This window comes from Cyprinodon tularosa, unplaced genomic scaffold (assembly GCF_016077235.1).
Source record: "Cyprinodon tularosa strain WSP-4 unplaced genomic scaffold, ASM1607723v1 ctg663, whole genome shotgun sequence".
NCBI classification, from domain to species: Eukaryota; Metazoa; Chordata; class Actinopteri; order Cyprinodontiformes; family Cyprinodontidae; genus Cyprinodon; species Cyprinodon tularosa.
The window spans coordinates 140,346-159,340 of NW_024039411.1; the positions used below are offsets into that span (position 1 = coordinate 140,346).

At 42.1% G+C, this 18,995-nt stretch overlaps 1 protein-coding gene across 3 annotated transcripts; it reads left to right on the forward strand.

The window, feature by feature from the left end:
* Nucleotides 1-114: 114 nt before the first annotated feature.
* On the forward strand, nucleotides 115-18,312 carry LOC119771297 (RAB3A interacting protein (rabin3)). Of its 3 annotated transcripts, XM_038267157.1 has the most exons (14): nucleotides 115-267; nucleotides 6,332-6,400; nucleotides 7,136-7,252; nucleotides 12,287-12,453; nucleotides 12,538-12,709; nucleotides 12,994-13,089; nucleotides 13,353-13,430; nucleotides 13,589-13,795; nucleotides 13,879-14,007; nucleotides 14,952-15,064; nucleotides 15,161-15,184; nucleotides 15,433-15,532; nucleotides 16,886-16,955; nucleotides 17,879-18,312. In XM_038267157.1, exons 3-14 carry the CDS (start codon nucleotides 7,163-7,165, stop codon nucleotides 17,959-17,961), a joined length of 1,329 nt encoding a protein of 442 aa, XP_038123085.1. In that variant the 5' UTR covers nucleotides 115-267; nucleotides 6,332-6,400; nucleotides 7,136-7,162; the 3' UTR covers nucleotides 17,962-18,312. The 3 variants fall into 3 exon arrangements, with proteins under 3 accessions (XP_038123085.1, XP_038123086.1, XP_038123087.1); XM_038267158.1 differs by lacking the exon at nucleotides 15,161-15,184; XM_038267159.1 differs by lacking the exon at nucleotides 12,994-13,089.
* Nucleotides 18,313-18,995: the final 683 nt, after the last annotated feature.

Genomic DNA, 18,995 nt, shown 5'->3' on the forward strand with positions numbered 1-18,995 from the left:
TTCAAGATATTCAATATTAAATTTTTATTGATAGATCGGTGACCCTTTTGAACATCAAGGCGTTTGCGCTTTTTTTCCAGGAACACAGGAGAGCAGTGAACCAGACCGCCACCTGAGGCTCTATTTTCCCAGGCGTCTCTGAACGCATCCTCAGCCCGTCAGGCTCTGCGTCAACAGCCGCTCCGCCGTGTTTGTTTATTTGTTTGTTTTTTTCGGGTTGTTCCGGTAGGTTACCGAGAGCCAGAGCCGCCGGCGGATGTCCTCACGGTGAGTCTGCGGCTGTCTTTAACGGTTACCGCTGCTTTGCTGTCATTAGCCGGGTTAGCTGAATATGCAGCCCGCTAGCTCGCTAATAAATGCGGCTAGTAAAGGAAGGCGTCGCTTCTCCTCAAAATAAAGTGAACCAAAATCTATGTGGCTATTTCTACAGCTCGCCTGTAGTGGACAGATTCGGCTTTCAGGCGCGTTTGGTCTGTGTTTGATGTCAGGTTGCAGCGGTTAGCTCTTTTTACTCCAGCCGTTAATCGCCTGTTAGCTCTAAACGACGCTGAAGTTAGCCTGTGATTCAGAGCGTATCTGCAGATTTTGGTCCAAATCCAACCTTATAGAATCCGTTAAACTTTACTGTAATTATTCTACGCTGATCAAGTATGTGTTTAAATGCAGTGGACCATCTGTGAAAGCTCTATCTGTTGGGTTCATTCGGTGCTGCATTTATCTCTTTAAATCGAGGGTCAGCTTCTAAAGTATGTTTAGAAAACTTAAATATAAATGTATTTTAATTGCTTTTAATTTTTCTAATTTTCACTAGAGTAGTTATTATTGGATAGTAGGTGTGTTTCAGAGTTGTTGTATAAAAGGTGAAATGGCCCTTTAACTGTGTGCCGAATCAGAAGCTAACTTCAGAGCTCAGCTGCTAGCAGCTGTTAGCCTCTGTGCTAGCTGCCCCCTGAAGCAGGTGAGCTTCTGCTGGTAAACTCCATCTGTCTGGGATGGAACAACCAGAGCAGAGCTCTTGGATGAAAGATGCTTTTTGCCTGAGCGTAGAGTTATGCTCGGTCCAGATGTGAACCCATCAGAACCTCCTCAAACTGCTGGATTGACTTAAGATGCATTGATATATTCAGGTAAAGTCCAAACCTCTGAGATGATGCTGTGTGCATTTGGAGAATAAATCCCAAAGCCTTATTTATGATCGATTAGCATCATAATAACCAAGAAACACGCCACAGTTCAGGGGATTTGAGGTTTAAAGCAGAACTAGCTTCAGCTTCATGGGGCCCCATAAATCTCTATTGCCATGTATAGTTAATACAACTATTCCTTATTTGTGCACAATAATTATGTTTTTTTATGAATATATTTTTGCTAAAAAGCCATCAGAATGCTGATAATATTGAGTGTGTCTCAGCCCCCCCCTCAGTGTCCACCATATTGGATCAGTCCATTTGCTGCACATGTTCAGAAAGGTCCAAACAGACAGCAGCAAACCATTTGAAAACAAACCATGCAAAGAGCAGTGTTGCCAACTTAGCGCTTTAGTCGCTATATTTAGCCACTTTTCAGACCCCTCTAGCACTTTGATTTCTAAAAAGCTCCTAGCGCCAAATCTAGAGACTTTTTTCTGCTACTGGAGACTTTGGAGACAACATCTAAAAGCAGCGAACTCTGCTCTCCAGAGCGAGTAGATTGGTAACCCCGCCTCCTGCTCTCCTCTATCTTGTCTGCTGTCATGATTCATGCAGCTATTATTTCATCCAAATGAAAAATGGAGAACAGATAAGCAGATCATGGCTTGTCTACAGTGAAAAGAAGGACTGGGTTATTTACTTTGGCCTTTTTGGAAACACAGGAAGGAGCAATCAGCTAAGTGAGCTTAGTGCTTGGAAAAAATCTGTCATTCCTTTAGAGACAGCATGAAAAGTCAGCTGAGTACAAAACATAGAGAGGAAAACAAGAAGAAAAGGGACAAGAAGAGAGGGACACAACCTAGAACAGATAATGGATGTCTATTCTATTAACGTTTCTCTATCTGGAGAATGGGTCTGTTCTATGTGTTCTTCTCCATTCAGAGGGCCCCTGCCTGTCTTAGCCTAGGGCCCCAAATTTCCTACATCCGTCCCTGCCTGAATGCACCATCCACAGGGTATACATGGTGGTGGCAGCATCATACTAAGGGGAAACCTTTCCTCTGTGGGGACAGGATAACTAACCAGATACAATAGATGGTTTAGATTAAAGCCTGCTGATGTGTTAGAATGGCCTAGTCAAAGCACAGACGTGAATCCAATGTATTGGTGGAACTTTAACTTTGATGCTCCCAGATTCTTTAAACTCCATATCTGACTGAGTTTTGGGTGCATTGGAGAGGAAAAGAGCAGATATTTCAACATATAACGGTACAAAGCTGTACAGACAGAAGTCCTGCAGGTTTAATTGGTAGAAAGGTGGTTCTACAAATGATAAATCAGGTGATCTAACTGCGCCGTGATGCCAGATCCAAACGGATCATTTGCTCCTCATGTTCAGCAGTGGTTCTCCAGTAACAGTTTCTGCTTCTGGACCCAGATGTTTGCAGATCTTTCAGTTAGGATTTATTTTCTGTTGCTTGAAGGACACGATGTTCCCTCGCTGCCTTCGGCTGTTTTCTGGTCATCATTCTGTGGTCAACTGATGGACGTAAAGGAAAAGCTGTCGGTGTCTCAGTGCAGGTTTAGATGAGCGATGAAAACATGCAGTCGACCTGTTATGGCGAAGGCAGGAGCCGCGTGCAGAGAAATGGGATGAGTGCGCGGCGGGCGGCCTGAGTAACTGGATCTGTGATCCGCATCCTTCAGCGCTTCGGGTTACCGCAGGCTTTCCAGGACCGGTTTCCATGGAGACCGGCCAGAGGGAGATCAGCAGTCTGCTGTGAGGCAGGTGGTGTTTCACCTGGTGGATCAGCGTCATGGATGCTGATGGATCCCTGAGTCTCTGTGTTTATGGAGGGTTTAGCATCAGAGCTGCTTTAGGGAAACTTCCCTCATCCAGGAACTTTGTTTGATTTGGGAAAATATAAAGTTTTTTTTTTTTTTTTAACCCTTACAGTTGGTCAGATATAACAAATTCAAACCATACATGATGATGTAATAAGAATTAAAAACAATACTCATTATTATAAAAAAGAAGATGCAGTTTCCGCTCATATCTATATTGCTAAATTATCCTCAAATAGTTAAAAATTTAAAATAGTTTTCCTATTTTATTTAATTGCTGTCAAATCTGATTTTAAAAACCAAATGTATTTAATTTAGTAGATTTTTAATAAATGTAAGAAATAGTTTAAATATAAAATATTTATAAGAAGATTGTAACACAATATTATACTTTAAAACATGATGTTATTGTAGCTAAAGTTTCAGCACTAAATGACTCTTTTCTAAAAATAAATAATTAATAATAAAATTAATTGCATTGTGATCTTTGTAGCGGGGTTATTTCGAGCAGACCTGAGGAGGGATTAGCTAAAGAACTTTTTTATTTTTTATTTTTATTGTGAATCAACTGTCACAAGTACAGAGCAATGAAATGAACTCTCTGCATTTAACCCCTCCCCTTGGGGAGCAGTGGGCTGCCATTGCGCGGCCCCCGGGGAGCAATCAGGGGTTAAGGGTCTTGCTCAGGGACCCAGAGTGGCAGATCAGAAAAATGCAGAATATTTGAAGCATTTCTGAAATGAATTTTTTCTTTTCTTTCAGTCGGTTTGTTTTTTGTCTGAATCTGCTGCAGGCATGAAACCCTCAATGTTTTCACGAGTCGAAGTGAGCGGTTCCACTCCCAGCTGACGCGTTGCCCAATAACTGGGTGTGACTTTGTGTTCCTGTCACATAGCTTAGCCTTTGTTTACATGCAGGGACACTCCCACTCTGTACATGCAGACAGTCGGCTCCAGGTCCATCAGGCGGGACCGGTGTGGAGAACCCGCCGGTCCCAAAATAGAGCGGCTGTCACTCCGGTTTCCACTTCCTGTCTGCGTTTCTGCTGGAGTTCGACCTTTGCAGTGAAACTGGTTTTCGGTTATAAACATTTTTGGAGACAATTGTTTTATTTTCCCTTTTCCATCCCCACTCCTTCCCTAAAACAGTTTTACTGCCTGAGCGACAATAGATCCCTTGTTAGACCTCCTCCAATCATCAAGCTGTGGATTTATTATAGATCTTATTACAGGGTGATAAATCTGACCTTCACCCTGAATACAAACAAAAAGAAACAACATACCGATCATGGTTTCCAGATTAGCTCCATGTGATTGTGAGTTTCACCAGATGATTCAGAGGAAGGTCCAGTTGGTCTGAGCTGGTTCTTCTGGGCGACTCTGGACACGTTTGCTGGAAGGAGTCCAAACGCCAGGATCCTAAACAGGAAGACTTTGTCATGATGAATAAGCAAACTTAAAAGTTAAAACCTTTAACCTACTGGTCAGTTTTTTTTTTTTTTTTTCTGATGCTCACCTGTGGAGAGAAGATCAGATCCTGGATTCAAGCATCTGACCACCTCTACAGCTGAGCTGTTGATGAGCAGTGGAGCGTGGTCAGGCCGCTTCTTCCTGAAGTCCACCATGATCTCCTTGGTCTTCTCCACCTTCAGGATCAGGCTGTTATCTCTGCTCCACCAGCTGCTCCACCTCCTCTCTGTAGTCCAGGTCGTCGTCGTCTCTGATGAGGCCCACCACCGTGGTGTCGTCTGCAAACTGCACCATGTGATCGGTGGTGAACCTGGGGACGCAGTCGTGCGTCATCAGGGTGAACAGCAGGGGGCTCAGGACGCAGCCCTGAGGGGAGGGGCTTAGACTGATGACATCAGAGGCGTTCTGACTGAGGTCTGTTGGTGTATTGAATCCCAGCTGTTCCAGTTTGCCCATCAGATGCTGTGGGATGATGGTGCTGAAAGCTGAACTGAAGTCCAGGAACAGCATCCATCGTGGGTGTTCTTCTCCTCCAGGTGTGCCAGGCTCAGGTGGAGAGCAGCAGAGATGGCGTCCTCAGTGGAGCGGTTCCGTCGGTAGGCCAACTGGAACGGGTGGAATGTTGGCGGCAGACTGGAGACGATGTGTTCTTTAACCAGCCTTTGGAAGCACTTCATCATGATGGGAGTCAGAGCGACAGGCTGCTAATCATTGAGGGAGGCGACCTGAGGCTTCTGGAATAATGGAGGCAGACTGGAAGCATGCTGGCACTATGGATTGGTCCAGCCAGGTGTTAAAGATGTCTGTGAGTCTGTGCACACTCCTTATACACCTGCCCAGGTATGTTATCAGGGCCTTTGTTGGGTTGACTCTCCTCAGAGTTTTCCTCCTTTCAGCTACGTCCAGGTGAGGAACAGCTTTCACTGCTGGAGGCTGTTTAGTGCCTCAAACCTTCCAAAGAAGTTGTTCGCTTCATTCAGGAAGTCAGTGTTTGCTGCATCTACCTGGAGAGGAAGTGTGATCGTCCATATGCCTTCCCACATCCTCCTGGTGTTGCTGGCGTCGTGCAAAAGATCCTGGATCTTCGGCTGTGGTTCTGCTTCGCTGATCTGATGACAGAGTTCAGGTTTTGTCCTCAGTGCCTCTCCATCACCACGCTTGAAAGCTGAGTTCCGTGCTTTTTTTTTTTTGCCCCGGCGGTGATGTTCTGTGTGGAAGAACATCTGGATCTGTCTCCTGTTCTTGGTTTCTGATTCCTCCATCCAATGGAAGAAAGGACAAAACTTTGTCATTTTTTATTTCTAAGAATCTTACCACCTTTTATTTTCCTGCAGGAATGACCTAAAAAATCCCCAAACCGCGGCAATGATTCTTGATTAGCTGCAGACATGCTGCACATAAAATGTGTGGAGTTAGGAAGGCTGGAACGGCAGAGTCGATCCAAATATTTGTTCAGACAGCTGAAGCATGCAGCTCAGGCTGCACCACAGACTCCATTAATCACATGATTCAGCAGAAACCCAGCAGAGAGCTGCTTCTCACTATGATCTTACTCCTGTTGTTTTTTTTCCTCTATCAAACTGCCTCCTTTGAAAGATTTTGGGCTGAATATCTAAAAAAATCTGAACCCATCTCTGTCCAGGTTGTCCATCGAGTCTTTAACTGAAAGTCACGACTCAGCACATCTGCAAATGAGCTATGCTTGTGATGGACGACCACTTAATGTTGGCGCTCTGAGCTTTAAACGCTCGCGGGAGACAGACCGGAGCCTGTCTGCGGCTTTAGGATTAGGAATCACCATGTTTCTATCTGATTCACCTGGAAAAAGGCATCATAGATCATGAGATATAAGATGTAATTAATGTTTTTCCTCTGTGTGTCTTTCAGGTGAAGGATTGTTGTTTCGCTCAGCTGGAACCAGAGCCTGTCGGCTTCTCCATCCACAGCTGAACTATGGTACCATCAGCACCACAGGAACATACGCGTCCTTTAAATTTCACCCATGTGTCGTCAGTAGATGAAGTCTTCCTCCAGTTATAAACGATCTGTCTCTGTTCTTTCCATCCAGTGTGTTCAGTCAGGGTTTTATTCCCGTTTCCACGTCTACAGCCGGACCAGTGTTAACATTTCTGCTATAAATTACTGCTAAAAATCTCACTGGTCAATGATAGAAGGTTAACTTCCTGGTTTTACCCTGATAGAAAGAGGCAGAGCATCAGCTGTACGATCATAAAGGATCCAGGGGAAGTTAACCACCTCCGTAGCTCAGGCCTCAGCAGACAAACTGTGGAAAATCTCAGGATCTGCTCTTTGGTTTTTGTTTTGCTTCCAAACAGCCAGACTTCCCTGTAACCTTTCAAAATGATCCGGAAAACTTGTTCTGCAGGATTTCCAATCAGATCAGGAAGCGGAAAATAGTCCCAACATTTCGTCTTTTAGCATTTATGTCGTTTTGGTCTTATTCTTAATGTTTTGACTGAAAATAATTTAATCCTAAACGCATGGATAGATGAACATCGTCCTTACTCTAAAGATGCTCATTGAATGTCTCGCTAAGCTAAATATTATAACTGGACAAGCTTTGTTGATTTCCTGCCTCCTGTGATTCATCATGGTGAACTTTGTAAAGCAGATAATATAACTGATAACCAGACTTTAGCCTCGGTTCATTCTAATGTCTGCCGTCTGCAGAGCGGATGATGTCTGAGAGCAGCTGCTATGGCCAGCAGTGGCGGTCAGAGCAATGCCGAGACGCTCGAGGGCTTCCATGAGGTCAACCTGGCCTCGCCCACCACGCCTGACCTACAGGTAGGAGGAGCTCTCAGCACGCTCTGCCTCACAACCAGTTTAACTTTTTCTTTTTTTCTTTTTTTAATTTATTTCTTTTTTTTTTTTTTATTATCATAATTTTGTTTTTTATTTTATTTTATTATTTTTTTATTAATTAATTAATTTTATTTTATTTATTTATTTATTTTTTTATTATTCTTTAGTTTTTAAATTTTTTTTTTATTTTTTTATTTATTTAAATTTTTAGATTTTTTATTTTATTTATTTATTTTTATTTATTCATTTTTTATTTTATTTTATTTTATTTTATTATTTTTTTTTTTTTTTTTTTTTTCTGCTTTGTCGTAGATTAATTGGATTCCTCATCGGGGGTAGCTGTGATCTGTTGTGATTTCAGACAGTTTGCTCTTCTTGGCTCTGATGACATATTAAAGGTTTTTGTTTTTAATGGCAAATTTTGTATCCAGAGCTACATGATATTAGGTTAATGCAACATTTCAACACTATCACACATAAAAAATTTTCAGATTAATGTTGGGATTTATTGCACTTTAGCGCTGCACAATGTTAGAAATGTTTTTCATGTTTCCTCATTTGTGTTTGCTAAACTCTAAAAGCATTTTGAACTAGAGATGCATGATATATATCGGTCACCTAAACTATCGGGCCGATTTGGGCTTATTTTCTATCGGCCCGATAGCCATATTTTACCGATAAAAATAGCCGATAATTTAATAAAAATGCGGAAACTGCGTTCAAGAGTAACGACTTTTATTTTGACGACACAAGCCATGACGCGCAGTGGCACGTCACATCCAATGCATGCAGCCAGTGAGGGGGGAAGTAGACAAACAGGCCTTCACCACTATGGTCGTTCTTCACAGTGGCAGAAAATGACAATGCTTTCGCTATATGCAACGCCTGTTCATTGCGGATTCCGAGAGGAGGAAAAAGGTCGTCAAGCTTTAACACAAGTAATCTTATATCTCACTTGAAAAGTCGGCACCGCGGCGAAGAGGTATTAAAAGAGTATGAGGCAGCGGCTGCAGCAGCTAGCACAAGCAGTGAAACCAATGCGGTAACTAAAGGAAGAAAATCCGATGTTACCATTCTGCAGTCTTTTGAAAAAAGTAGACCCTTTGCGAGAGACAGTGAAAAGACCAAAGCCATTAACGGCAAAATAATGGAGTTCATTGCACTCGGCGACCAGCCTTTCTCCGTGGTCGAAGAGCCATCTTTTCGTAGCCTGTTGGCACACTTGGAGCCACGCTACACTCTTCCATCCACAGCCTAATCGACCAGAACGGACTACACATAAGTTTCACAACAGAGTTTTGAAGAATTTAAGCATTTTATTTTTGAAACAGACTTAAATATTTACGTCCCTAAGGGATGTACGTTTTGTTAAAATTAAGAGGCACATTTTATGCTTATTGTTGTTAGAACTTTTGCTATATGTTTTATGATGGCATATGACCACATGTAATGACATGAAACAGTGACAAGATTGGGGAGTGGTTAGCATAGGACATGTTGAGAAGAGGAAATCATTTAAGTTGAAGTTGTAAGCATTTTTTTTATCTAAATGACTGAGTTTTGTTTTAATCCAGTCAAGCATTAATGGTTTTCAGAATGCACTTTACTTTATTACATACCTCCATAAGAGATGCACTTTTTTTGTTAAATTAAGATGCATGTTTGATGCATATCTGTGTCTTGCTACATGTTTTATAGCAGATTACCTTATTTTTTTGGTGAAATGAAAAGAAATAAACATTTGCAGTGTCACAAAGTTGTTGTTTTTTGTTATAGATAGGTCAAATCAGCTAATTCATCAGTTATCTATACTGCACAAAGTAGATTATATCATTATATTATGTTAATGTTGTGTTAATAAGAAAATTAAATTAAATTTTAACATATCGGTATCAGTATCGGTATCGGCCCTGAGAAGCAGGAAATTATCGGTATCGGTTGAAATTTTTTATATCGTGCATCACTATTTTGAACAGTTTGGTTTCCGTCCAGTTTGAGCCTTTGCTGCCGTGAGAAGTTGTCCAACTTTCTAATTATTCATATATGTGATGATTAGGGCTGAAACAATCAGATTAATCGATTATTGAAATAGTCGTTAATTAATTTAGTAATTGATGAATCATTAACTGGAGTTTAGAGACTCTTAAAAATGCCTTTAGCTGAAAGAGAGACTCACTTAGACCAGCAATTTACCAAGATTGTAAAAAAATATATAAATGTTTTGCATTTAATCTGCTCTATCCAAACCTCCTCAAATGGAAGCGTTTGAGTTTCACCTGGTTTATTCTAGTAAAACATTTGAACCCTAACCCTGCATGTTTAGGTGGATTGCAGCTAACTTTCTGTCTTTGTTCCAACTCTACTTTTGTCCTGATTATGGGAAGTATGTGTGCTTGATTAGAGGTGGAAATCTTATAAGGAAGACATGAGATTATTTTTTAAGCTACATTATTACGTTTCATAGGTTAATTCAAACAATCAGAAAGTCTAATGCTACGTTCACACCGTGATTTGAGCAGCAAAGAAGCATCAGCTGCTCCATTTTTGATGCTTGTACACAAGTCAGATGCGTCTGATGCTTCTGCTGCTCCTGTGTTCAACGCCAGAGAGCAGCTTTGCTATATTAGCTGTGATCAGCGGGTAGAAAGTAGTTAGAATCTATGTTGAAGTGAGAAAGTCCTCCTGAAAACATGGTCTGTGCAGTCAGTTCATCCAGATTACCATCCTGCCTTCAAAGATTATTTCTCTGTGGGAGCCGCTCAGACCCCCACATACCGGCGCTGCGCTGTCACTGGGAATCCCCAGCAGCAGCTGCCTCAGGCCCACTCGCCTCTTGGGGGTTTTCCCCTCCTGTTGGTGGCGGCTGGAAGTAGATGTTAGCGTTTTTCAGGTCTGTGGTATCCTGATAAACCAGACTAAATGTGAGATTAAATGTGTAATTTAGTCTGGCCTCGATCAATGAGACATTGGAAGATTGTTGAGGAGGAAAACATGTCTGTGCCTATTGGCCAACACTCTGACCAATAAACGCAACTGACTGTGACGTAGTAAGCGCGACAGAAAGCTGGTGGAGGAGTGTAAACAAACAGCCAGTTGGTAAAAAGCTGAATACGTCCTTCTTAAAAAAGAATGAGCATAGAGCCTCTTCCTGCTCATCTTTCTAAAGGATTGAGTCAAACCAGAACTGTTCAATAGTTGTTGCCATCTTCCTTGTTGTGCTTTCTCCAAAGTCGCGCAGCTTTGTCATCCCGCACTCAAACCCCGCCCACTTTGGATCCAAAAATTCAAAACACATCCCTGCATTGTGATTGGTCCGCCAGTTTTAGGGCCTGGGACATAGATCGAGGCTTGACCACCCGCAGGCAAGAAATCATTTTGGCTGCTGGTGGGTGGGGCTACTTTACTAGGCAAGGTCTGTGCTACCAACTGCAGGCAGCAGGATAATAAAAGCCAACATATTCTGCCGGCAGGTTTCTACATTTGAAGTTAATTTAGGCGTTAATAAACGGTTTCAGAGGAGTGATCATAGCGCTCTGCATCAGCAGTGCTGCGTCTGACTCCCTGCCAGCTCCCAGATCAGCTTCTCTCATTGGTTGATGTGGCGTATCGGGCAGCAAAAGTTACATTTTCCCAACTCCAGCAACTGCTGGTTGTGAAGCGCGTTGCTCAGAAGCTCATGAGGCGCTGCTTCACCTGCTCAGATGCGTCAAAATGCGCGACTCTTGCAGCTACAGACGTGCTGCTGGACCTTTTGATCCGCCTTGATGCGCATAAATCATAGACTTTCAATGTAAACTGCCTGCTTCTGCTGATCAAGGCGCATGCAGTGTGAACGTAGCATAAGGGACAAAAAGTATCTTAAAAATGCTAATATTTGCCAGCAGATGGCGCCAGAGAAAAAGTTAAACGATACAATTGTCATTAAATAGATTGAAACAACCAGAAATAACAGATAATACAGATCAGATCAGCTTCTGATTGGTTGATTTGGTGTGTCGAGCAAAAAAAATAAATTCTATTTTTCCTACTCCAGCATCTACTGCTTGTGCTTCCAGGGGAAAATTAGGGCGAACTAAAGCCGTACTTCCCAAAAGCAAGGCATACAATTTGTCATTGTTTTAGTAAAGGCATACAGTGTACGCCCGCACACATTGCTAGCCAAAAGCCCTCTGCTTTCTTTACTTGGAGAACGTCAAAGCTTTTTTTGTGTTTGTGCCGTCTTATTTTTTCTTTTGGCTTAAAAAAACAATCAATCTAAAGCAGAGAGGAAGCTATTCCTGAGCTCCATGACGGAGCAACAAGGATCTAGCAACACCTGAGCTCCATCTCCTCTGACTCCTATTGGTGCAGATAATTTTCTGCTGATGTCAACATCATAACAGGAAGTAAATATTCCTGGACCTGTAGTATTATTACTCGTATAAATAATATTTAATTCTGTACCACTTCAGACTTTCTGTGGAAGTTATTGATTGAAAAATAATTGTTTTGATGAAAAAGTTGTATAGTGATGGTGTTTTATAATATTTATAATCCTGCTTTCTGCTTGTGATTTGAACAGTCAAAATAACAGACTTTCACCACGTTGACTCTCATTGCGTCTCCTTTTAGATTCAATGACTGCTGACATTTTTGTGTGTGTTTGCACCCGACTTTTCAAAATGCGCTAAATATAAACATTTAAATTCTTCTCATCACATAGTGGCTGGTAGGTACATTTTCATGTCGTCCTCCCAGTTTTTTGCATGTTCTGCTGATCAGCATACACTCATGAAGCGCCTGCTGTTCACTCATTATTCAGACCAGCTGTTGTAGATCAGGTTTTTACGTGTTTGTTCTTCACACAAACCTTTAATGGATCTGGACAAAAGGTGACGTTTTTTCTCTATTATGGCGTTCAGGTTTCATTCAGTGACTAAAATTAGCTTCTCTGCAGCCGCAGCGCTAAACCAGGACAGTAAATAAGTTCTGCTTTTCTACGTAAAGCTTTATTGACGAAATCATGTTTACTTACAGAACCAAACGGAGCAGCACCCTCCATCCCGCCACAGCACCCCGCCCACCTCCCTGTACCGCACCCACTCACTGGGACCGCCTCCTGCTGGCCTCCCCAAGTCCCTCCGTGCCGATCAGCTCCCCACGCAGCCAGTGTACTCCACGCCGCGGCACAGCCACAATGGAAGGTAGAAAAGCCAAAACCAAACAAAGCCTTTTATTGTTATGATTGTTTTCATCTCTGATCAGAAATCCTCTCCTGTCGCCCGCAGCGTGCCGGGCCTGGAGGCAGAGCCGGCGGAGGGAGGCTTCCTGTACGGGGAGGACGTGGATGAGTGCAGCGCGCTGAGCGAGAGCCTGTCGCGGCTGCGCAGCCCGTCGGTGATGGAGGTCCGAGAAAAAGGATGCGAGAGGCTGAAAGAGGAGCTGGCGAAGGCTCAGAGAGTACGACACCCAAACACAGACACCTCTGTGACATCCTGACTGTAACGCAGAGGAATTCATCCCTTTGCATCAAAATATCAGCTTTAAACTCCTGTTAAAGTTTTAGAGTGAAAAATACACATTTTATTTTATTTCATTCCATATTTTATATGGTTTTAATTTTCATTTCATCTCCAGTTCTTGTTTTTGCCATGCGGTTATTTTGATCTCCATGCATTCATGTTTTTTTGTTTGTTTTTTGTTTTCTGTTGTTTTCTGTTCATTTACATGCATGTGTGTGCAAGGAGCTGCTGTTGAAGGATGAGGAGTGTGAGAGGTTGTCTAAAGTCAGAGACCAGCTCGGCCAGGAGCTGGAGGAGCTCACCGCCAGTCTCTTCCAGGTCGGTCCCCCTCTCCTTCCTCCATCCTGTCCTCCTCCTTCTCCTCTACCTCCTGTTCTCCTCATCCAGCAGCCAGACAGAGACTGGACTAAAGGAGACATGGCATTTCTTCCTTCCACCTCCTTTTCCTCTCGTGTTTCCTCACACAAGGTGTTGGGATTCTGTGTTTGTCTGCTTTTGTTTTAGATCCAGCTTTCATCGTCGTTCGCTGCAGCCTAAAACTATATAAACCTCTAAAAACCTCAGCCGTTCGTGTTTTCCAGGAGGCGCATAAGATGGTGAGAGAAGCAAACGTCAAACAGGCGAATGCTGAGAAGCAGCTGAAGGAAGCTCTGGGGAAGGTGATTCTCTCATTGTAGTGACTCTTACTGACAGAAATCAGCTGTTAAACTTTTCACCAGGTGGTTTTTTTTTTCCGTTTTAATGAATCTGAGGCTGTTCTTTCAAATGCTGAGCCTGAAAGATGCCAGGAGCTTAAAAGCGTCTCCGTCTTCCTCAGATCGACGTCCTGCAGGCGGAGGTCCAGGCCCTGAAGACGCTGGTGCTCTCCTCCCCCACTTCCCCCGTGGCTGAGCTCCCGTCTGCCGTAGGCGGCAAGACGCCCTTTAAGAAGGGCCACAGCCGGAACAAGAGCACCTCCTCCGCCATGCTGGGGACGCAGCCGGACCCGGCGGCCACGCAGCCCATCGTTAGGGAGTGCAGAGAGGTGGGAACGCGGCTCAGACCTCCGCTTCTACAGCGAAAAAGAAAAGCTGAAGCTTCTACCTGTTCTGTTTTTTACCGCTGAAGGTGGACAGTCAGCTGTTCAGTGAGTTCAAGGCTTGGAAGGAGGCGCCGACGCTCGACCGGAACTGCAGCTTCCTGGATAGAGTTTACCGGGAGGACATCAACCCCTGCCTCACCTTCAACAAGAGCGAGGTGCGCAGAGGAAACCAGCAGCTCCTCTCCTCCCATCCCTAGATTCAGAGATGCTGAACAAAACTCCACGACCAATCAGTTCATCGCTGCTCTGCTTTAGATGTTGTTCGTTTCACATCTGTTTTTAAATTTCTTTAAATCAATTTACATCTTGTGACCTACTTCCTGTTGTCATACAGGTTCTATTAACGCTGTGACTTGATTCTACAGATGTGGCAAAAATCAGCAGAGGTGTCAAAAGTTTTAATGTTTATTAATCAAGTAGAAATGTAAATCCTGCTGTTTAAAAACACTTTTATAGAAATTAGAGGATCAACTTAAGCTTTTTACTCCAGTAAAAGTGTAAAAGTACCACTTTTAAAACTACTTAAAGCAGAAAAGACTGTTATGGATAACTTCTTAAGATTTCATTTTCTTAGTTTTATAACTAATGGTAACAGAGTCAAATTTAACTTAGCATCATCTTGAAAAACTATTTATTTTTGTATGTGGTGAGCAACAAGTTGGGGCAGCACCGAGTCCAATCACAAAGAAATTAATAGTCTGGATGAAACTTATTTTGATGGTTTTCATTTTTATACCAACAGGCCATAACGAAAAAGAGCTTAAATGAAACAAAACTAACGAGTCTATTTTTAAAACGTGAGGAGAAAAGTTGTCTAACAAATATTTCCTCCATTAAAGTAAAGCCAAAATTTCTGATTTTTTTGTAATCAGAACCGCGTGTAGCTTATTAAATTGATGCAGGAAAAAGTTGTGAATCGCTGAAAGCTCATGGTTTAATGAGGCAGTTTATCCTTTTAATAAATAAAAAACATACACAACTACAGTCAGTCTGAAATATTTAAACTGTAAGGGACCAAATCCATTTTTTTATTTTATTTTTTCTGAGTCTTGGCGTCCAGCTTCCCAGTTTCAGTCTGGCTTCTCCTCCTGTCCTCCAGCTGGGTTCGGCCATCCTGGACGCCGTGGAGCAGAACACGCTCAGCGTGGAGCCGGTGGGCTTCCAGCCGCTGCCTGTGGTCAAAGCGTCGGCGGTGGAGTGCGGAGGACCAAAGTGAGAACACTTATTTACTCCCCCCTCCCTCCCCTCCCTTCATTGGGCTTTCACTCCATCATCACATCTCCATCTTCCCTTAATTTCCTCCTCCAGCGGGCGAAGCGCAGAGCTCGTCACGTAAGTCTGACTGCGTCCCGTCAAACTGTAACCCTCGCCCCGCCTGGCTCCTCCAAACGCTCCTCTAACTTCCTGCTTCACTTCCTTCTTCCTGATGTCCAGGTTTATCTCAGGGATCAGAGCAAACCTCTCCTCCTCTGTTTTCCATCCTCTCTCCTCAGTCTTTCTCCAATGTCTTCCGTTTGTCTTGGTTTGCAGATTCAGTTCATCTTCTGTTGAAAGAATGAAATTGTTTCTGTCTCTGATAGAAAATGCGCCCTGAGCGGTCAGACCAAAACCTGTAAGCACAGAATCAAGTTTGGAGACTCGTCCAACTACTACTACGTCTCTCCTTTCTGCAGATACAGAGTGAGTACTGCCCCCTGCAGGATAAATCCAGAAGCTGAGTTATATAGAGAAATATGCAAAACATTTATTGATATTAATGCTTAAAAAGAACAGTTTACTATTTACTGGGATTAAACACCAGAGCTTTGAACACAGCTGCTGGGAGGAAGGATCTGTGATTTAAAAAAAATAAAATAAAAAACAATCCACTGGACTTTATTTCCAAGTTTGAAGACGTTTTACTTCATATCCAGGAAGCTTTTTCAACTCAAAAACTCACCTTTTTTAATTTTCTTGTTTGTTTTTTTTGTACCTTTAGTGAAAGAAACTTAAAGATACAATTTGAAGAGATTATTTTGAGTGAAGATGGAAAAAGAAATGCATTTAATCTGAAAGTTTCTGAATTGTTTACTGTTTGGGCTCCTATAAATTAGAATAACGGAGAAGTTGTTTTAGTTTTGTAAGACTTTTAAAGAAGCAAACCTCTTCTTTCATAATATAGTAACAGAGATGCACCTTTGCTTCCTGAGTTGTGTTAAAAATCTTCAGCCGCCACATAAACCCATTTTCAGTCTGAATGAAGACAAGGCCAGGAAATGAGATTACTGACGCAGTCCCGCCATGTTTGAGCAAGCTCTGCCCTGGCGGCCTGTTATCCAGAGGAAACCTTAGAAGTCTTGGTGTTTAATGGACTCCTTTAGACGTTTCTGTAGCTGAATCTATCAACTTGCGGCTGTTTTTGGTTCAGCAATGGTTCTTCTAGCTGAGAAAAACTCTGAGGCCATTTTGGCCCTAATGCCATGGTTTTTATTAGCACGTCTATAGCAACAACAGCAGCTGTTTTAGATTATTTGATCCATGGAGTAATTTAGAGTTCATTCTGTTGATTCATCTAATAATTTGATAAAAATTAGCACATTTGCAGGTGAAGTTCAATAAAAAAGATTTAATACTAATTTAAAATAGAAAGGATGCAGCTACAGATTGAAAACTAAGTTCTTAACCTTCAAGTCAAAATCAAAAACATGGACAAAGGGCGGATCCTGCATTTTGCTAGCCTGGCCATGCAGACTGAATTAAACGGAGCCGGCAGATCTGGCCGGACCAATCACAGTGCTGGACTTCAGTATTACCCATAATGCAGCAGCACTTGTCTGCTTGTATAACAGCACGATTGTGACAACAATGCAGCAATGTTGCATTGACTCCAGGAGCGAAGGGATCTTCTTTCCTCGCTGTCATGTGAACTCTCCTACATCTGCTGCAGAGTTTACAGAAAAATATCTATTTTCACCGTTTAGAAGATGTTTAACCAAAGAAGAAATGAACTGTTGGTCTAAACCTTAAAGTAACTTTTCTCTGTTTCCTCCTCAGATCACTGCAGTTTGTAATTTCTTTACCTACATCCGCTACATCCATCAAGGTCTGGTCAAACAGCAGGACGGTAAGAGAAGCAACCCATAGAGATCAACTCAGGTTATACTAAAACACACCCCGCATTGCAGGGAATTTTAATGGGATTTAATGTGATAGACCAAAATAAAGCAGTGAAGCATGGTGGTGGCTGCATCATGTCACACGGTTGGTTTCATTAGTAGAAACCTGGAAGCTGTTTATAGGTGATTACTGACAGAAAACCTGATGGAAGCTCTTTAGAGGTCTGAAGTGAAAAGGTTTAGATGTTGGGTAATGGCCTAGTCAAAGTCCAGACCTACATCCAACTGAGAATCTGTGTTAGGATGTTAGAACTGATGTTCATGGAGATTTTAATCTGACTGAGCGCGGGCTGGTTTCTGTAAAGAGGAACAAACACAGGCCTCATTTGTTTGGGTTTTAGCTTCCCCAGTGGGCCTCAGCAGATGGCCGCTCACACTGAGCCTGGTTCTGCTGGAGGTTTCTTCCTGTTCAAAGGGAGTTTTTCCTCTCCACTGTCGCTACAAGCATGCTTAGTGTGAGGGATTGCTGAAGAGTCAATGAGTCGATGCAATCAGCTGGTTTTCCTTAGAGAGAAAACTTTGAATCAATCTGACTGGATGATCTGGTGAACTGGAAAGTGCTTTGAGATGACATGATGTGAATTGGAGCTATAGAAATAAACTGATTTGAGCTTTTCTCCTTCCAGGTCTAGACAACCATGCATGTGTTGGTCTGTCACAAGAAAAAAATATAAAAAAAGTAAATAAGCTGCAGATTTGAACAACTATAGTAGAAGTTTAATCTCTCAGTGGCAAAAGATTTCATTTACAGTCATATTTATTGTTTCTAGAGTTTCAGCCACATTGAATCATTTTCAGTGGACGTTCATACCTGAAGTTTCTCCTCTTTCAGGGAGAAATCTAAAACTTTCCACCTGTTCTTTGTTTGCAGCGGAGCAGATGTTCTGGGAGGTGATGCAGCTCCGCAGGGAAATGTCCTTCGCCAAGCTCGGATACTACAAGGACCAGCTGTGAGGGGACGCACGGCCACGCCCTCCAATCACAGCCGATTCAGACAGAGCCCCGCCCACCCGGATCTGGTTCCCCTCCTCCTGTGTGTGAGCGATTCTGAGCGTGGAGGGAAAAACCGCTTGTTTGTGGGAAAACGATGGACTGGACTGAAAGCGCGGGAGCTCGGTTCGTCATTGGTGTTTGGAAAAGTTCTTTAGGTTCTCCAAGATTTCTTCTTCATTCTCTGAACTCCATTATGTGACACTAAAACCAACCTCCTTCTACACACATTAAAATATAAGAAATAATTCAGTCCTGACTTTGCTCCAAACTCTGAGAAAACACTTGAAGTATTGTCTAATAAGCTAAGAGGAAGAAAAAACACTAAAATAAACCGTCTGAGGATGAGAATCTATTAAACTTCCAATATTTCAGTGACTAAGCAGTTTTTAAGATGAAACTTTAACCTGAAATGATCCTAAATTTAAAGTCTAATTTCCCTCCTATCACTACAAGCATCTATAAAACGCTCTTTTATAAATTCTTCCCATTATTTTTTTGTAAAACCTGTTTATCAAATTCAATTTTTGTCTTTGCAACTTAGAAGTCCTAGATTCTCTATGAAATCTGTCTTTAAATTTATTCTAAACGTTTGATTTTCAAGAAAAAGCTCAGATTAACAATCAGAAAACTAGCTAGATTTTTTCACTAAATTAAAGCAAGTTTATTTTATTGTAAATTATTTTAGCACATTAAACTCCCCCATTCCTTCCTAAACTTAAGAGGCTTATCTTTTAAAATTTCAGAAAATGTATAAAATGTCTTTATTTTCTGACTGATTCTAATGAGAAACTCTTCAATTTTATTGCCTTCTTCACAAAACTACCAATTACCTTTCTGCTCATTTTCTGCAAGTAGTTTACTTTCAGAATTCGTAAATCCAAAAATCCCAAATGAAGCTGGATTCCTATAAATGGCCCCAATCAATCAATCAAACAAACAAAAAAATAATATGTTCCTCTCCTAAGTTTTATTTTTTTTAAATAATAATATATTAT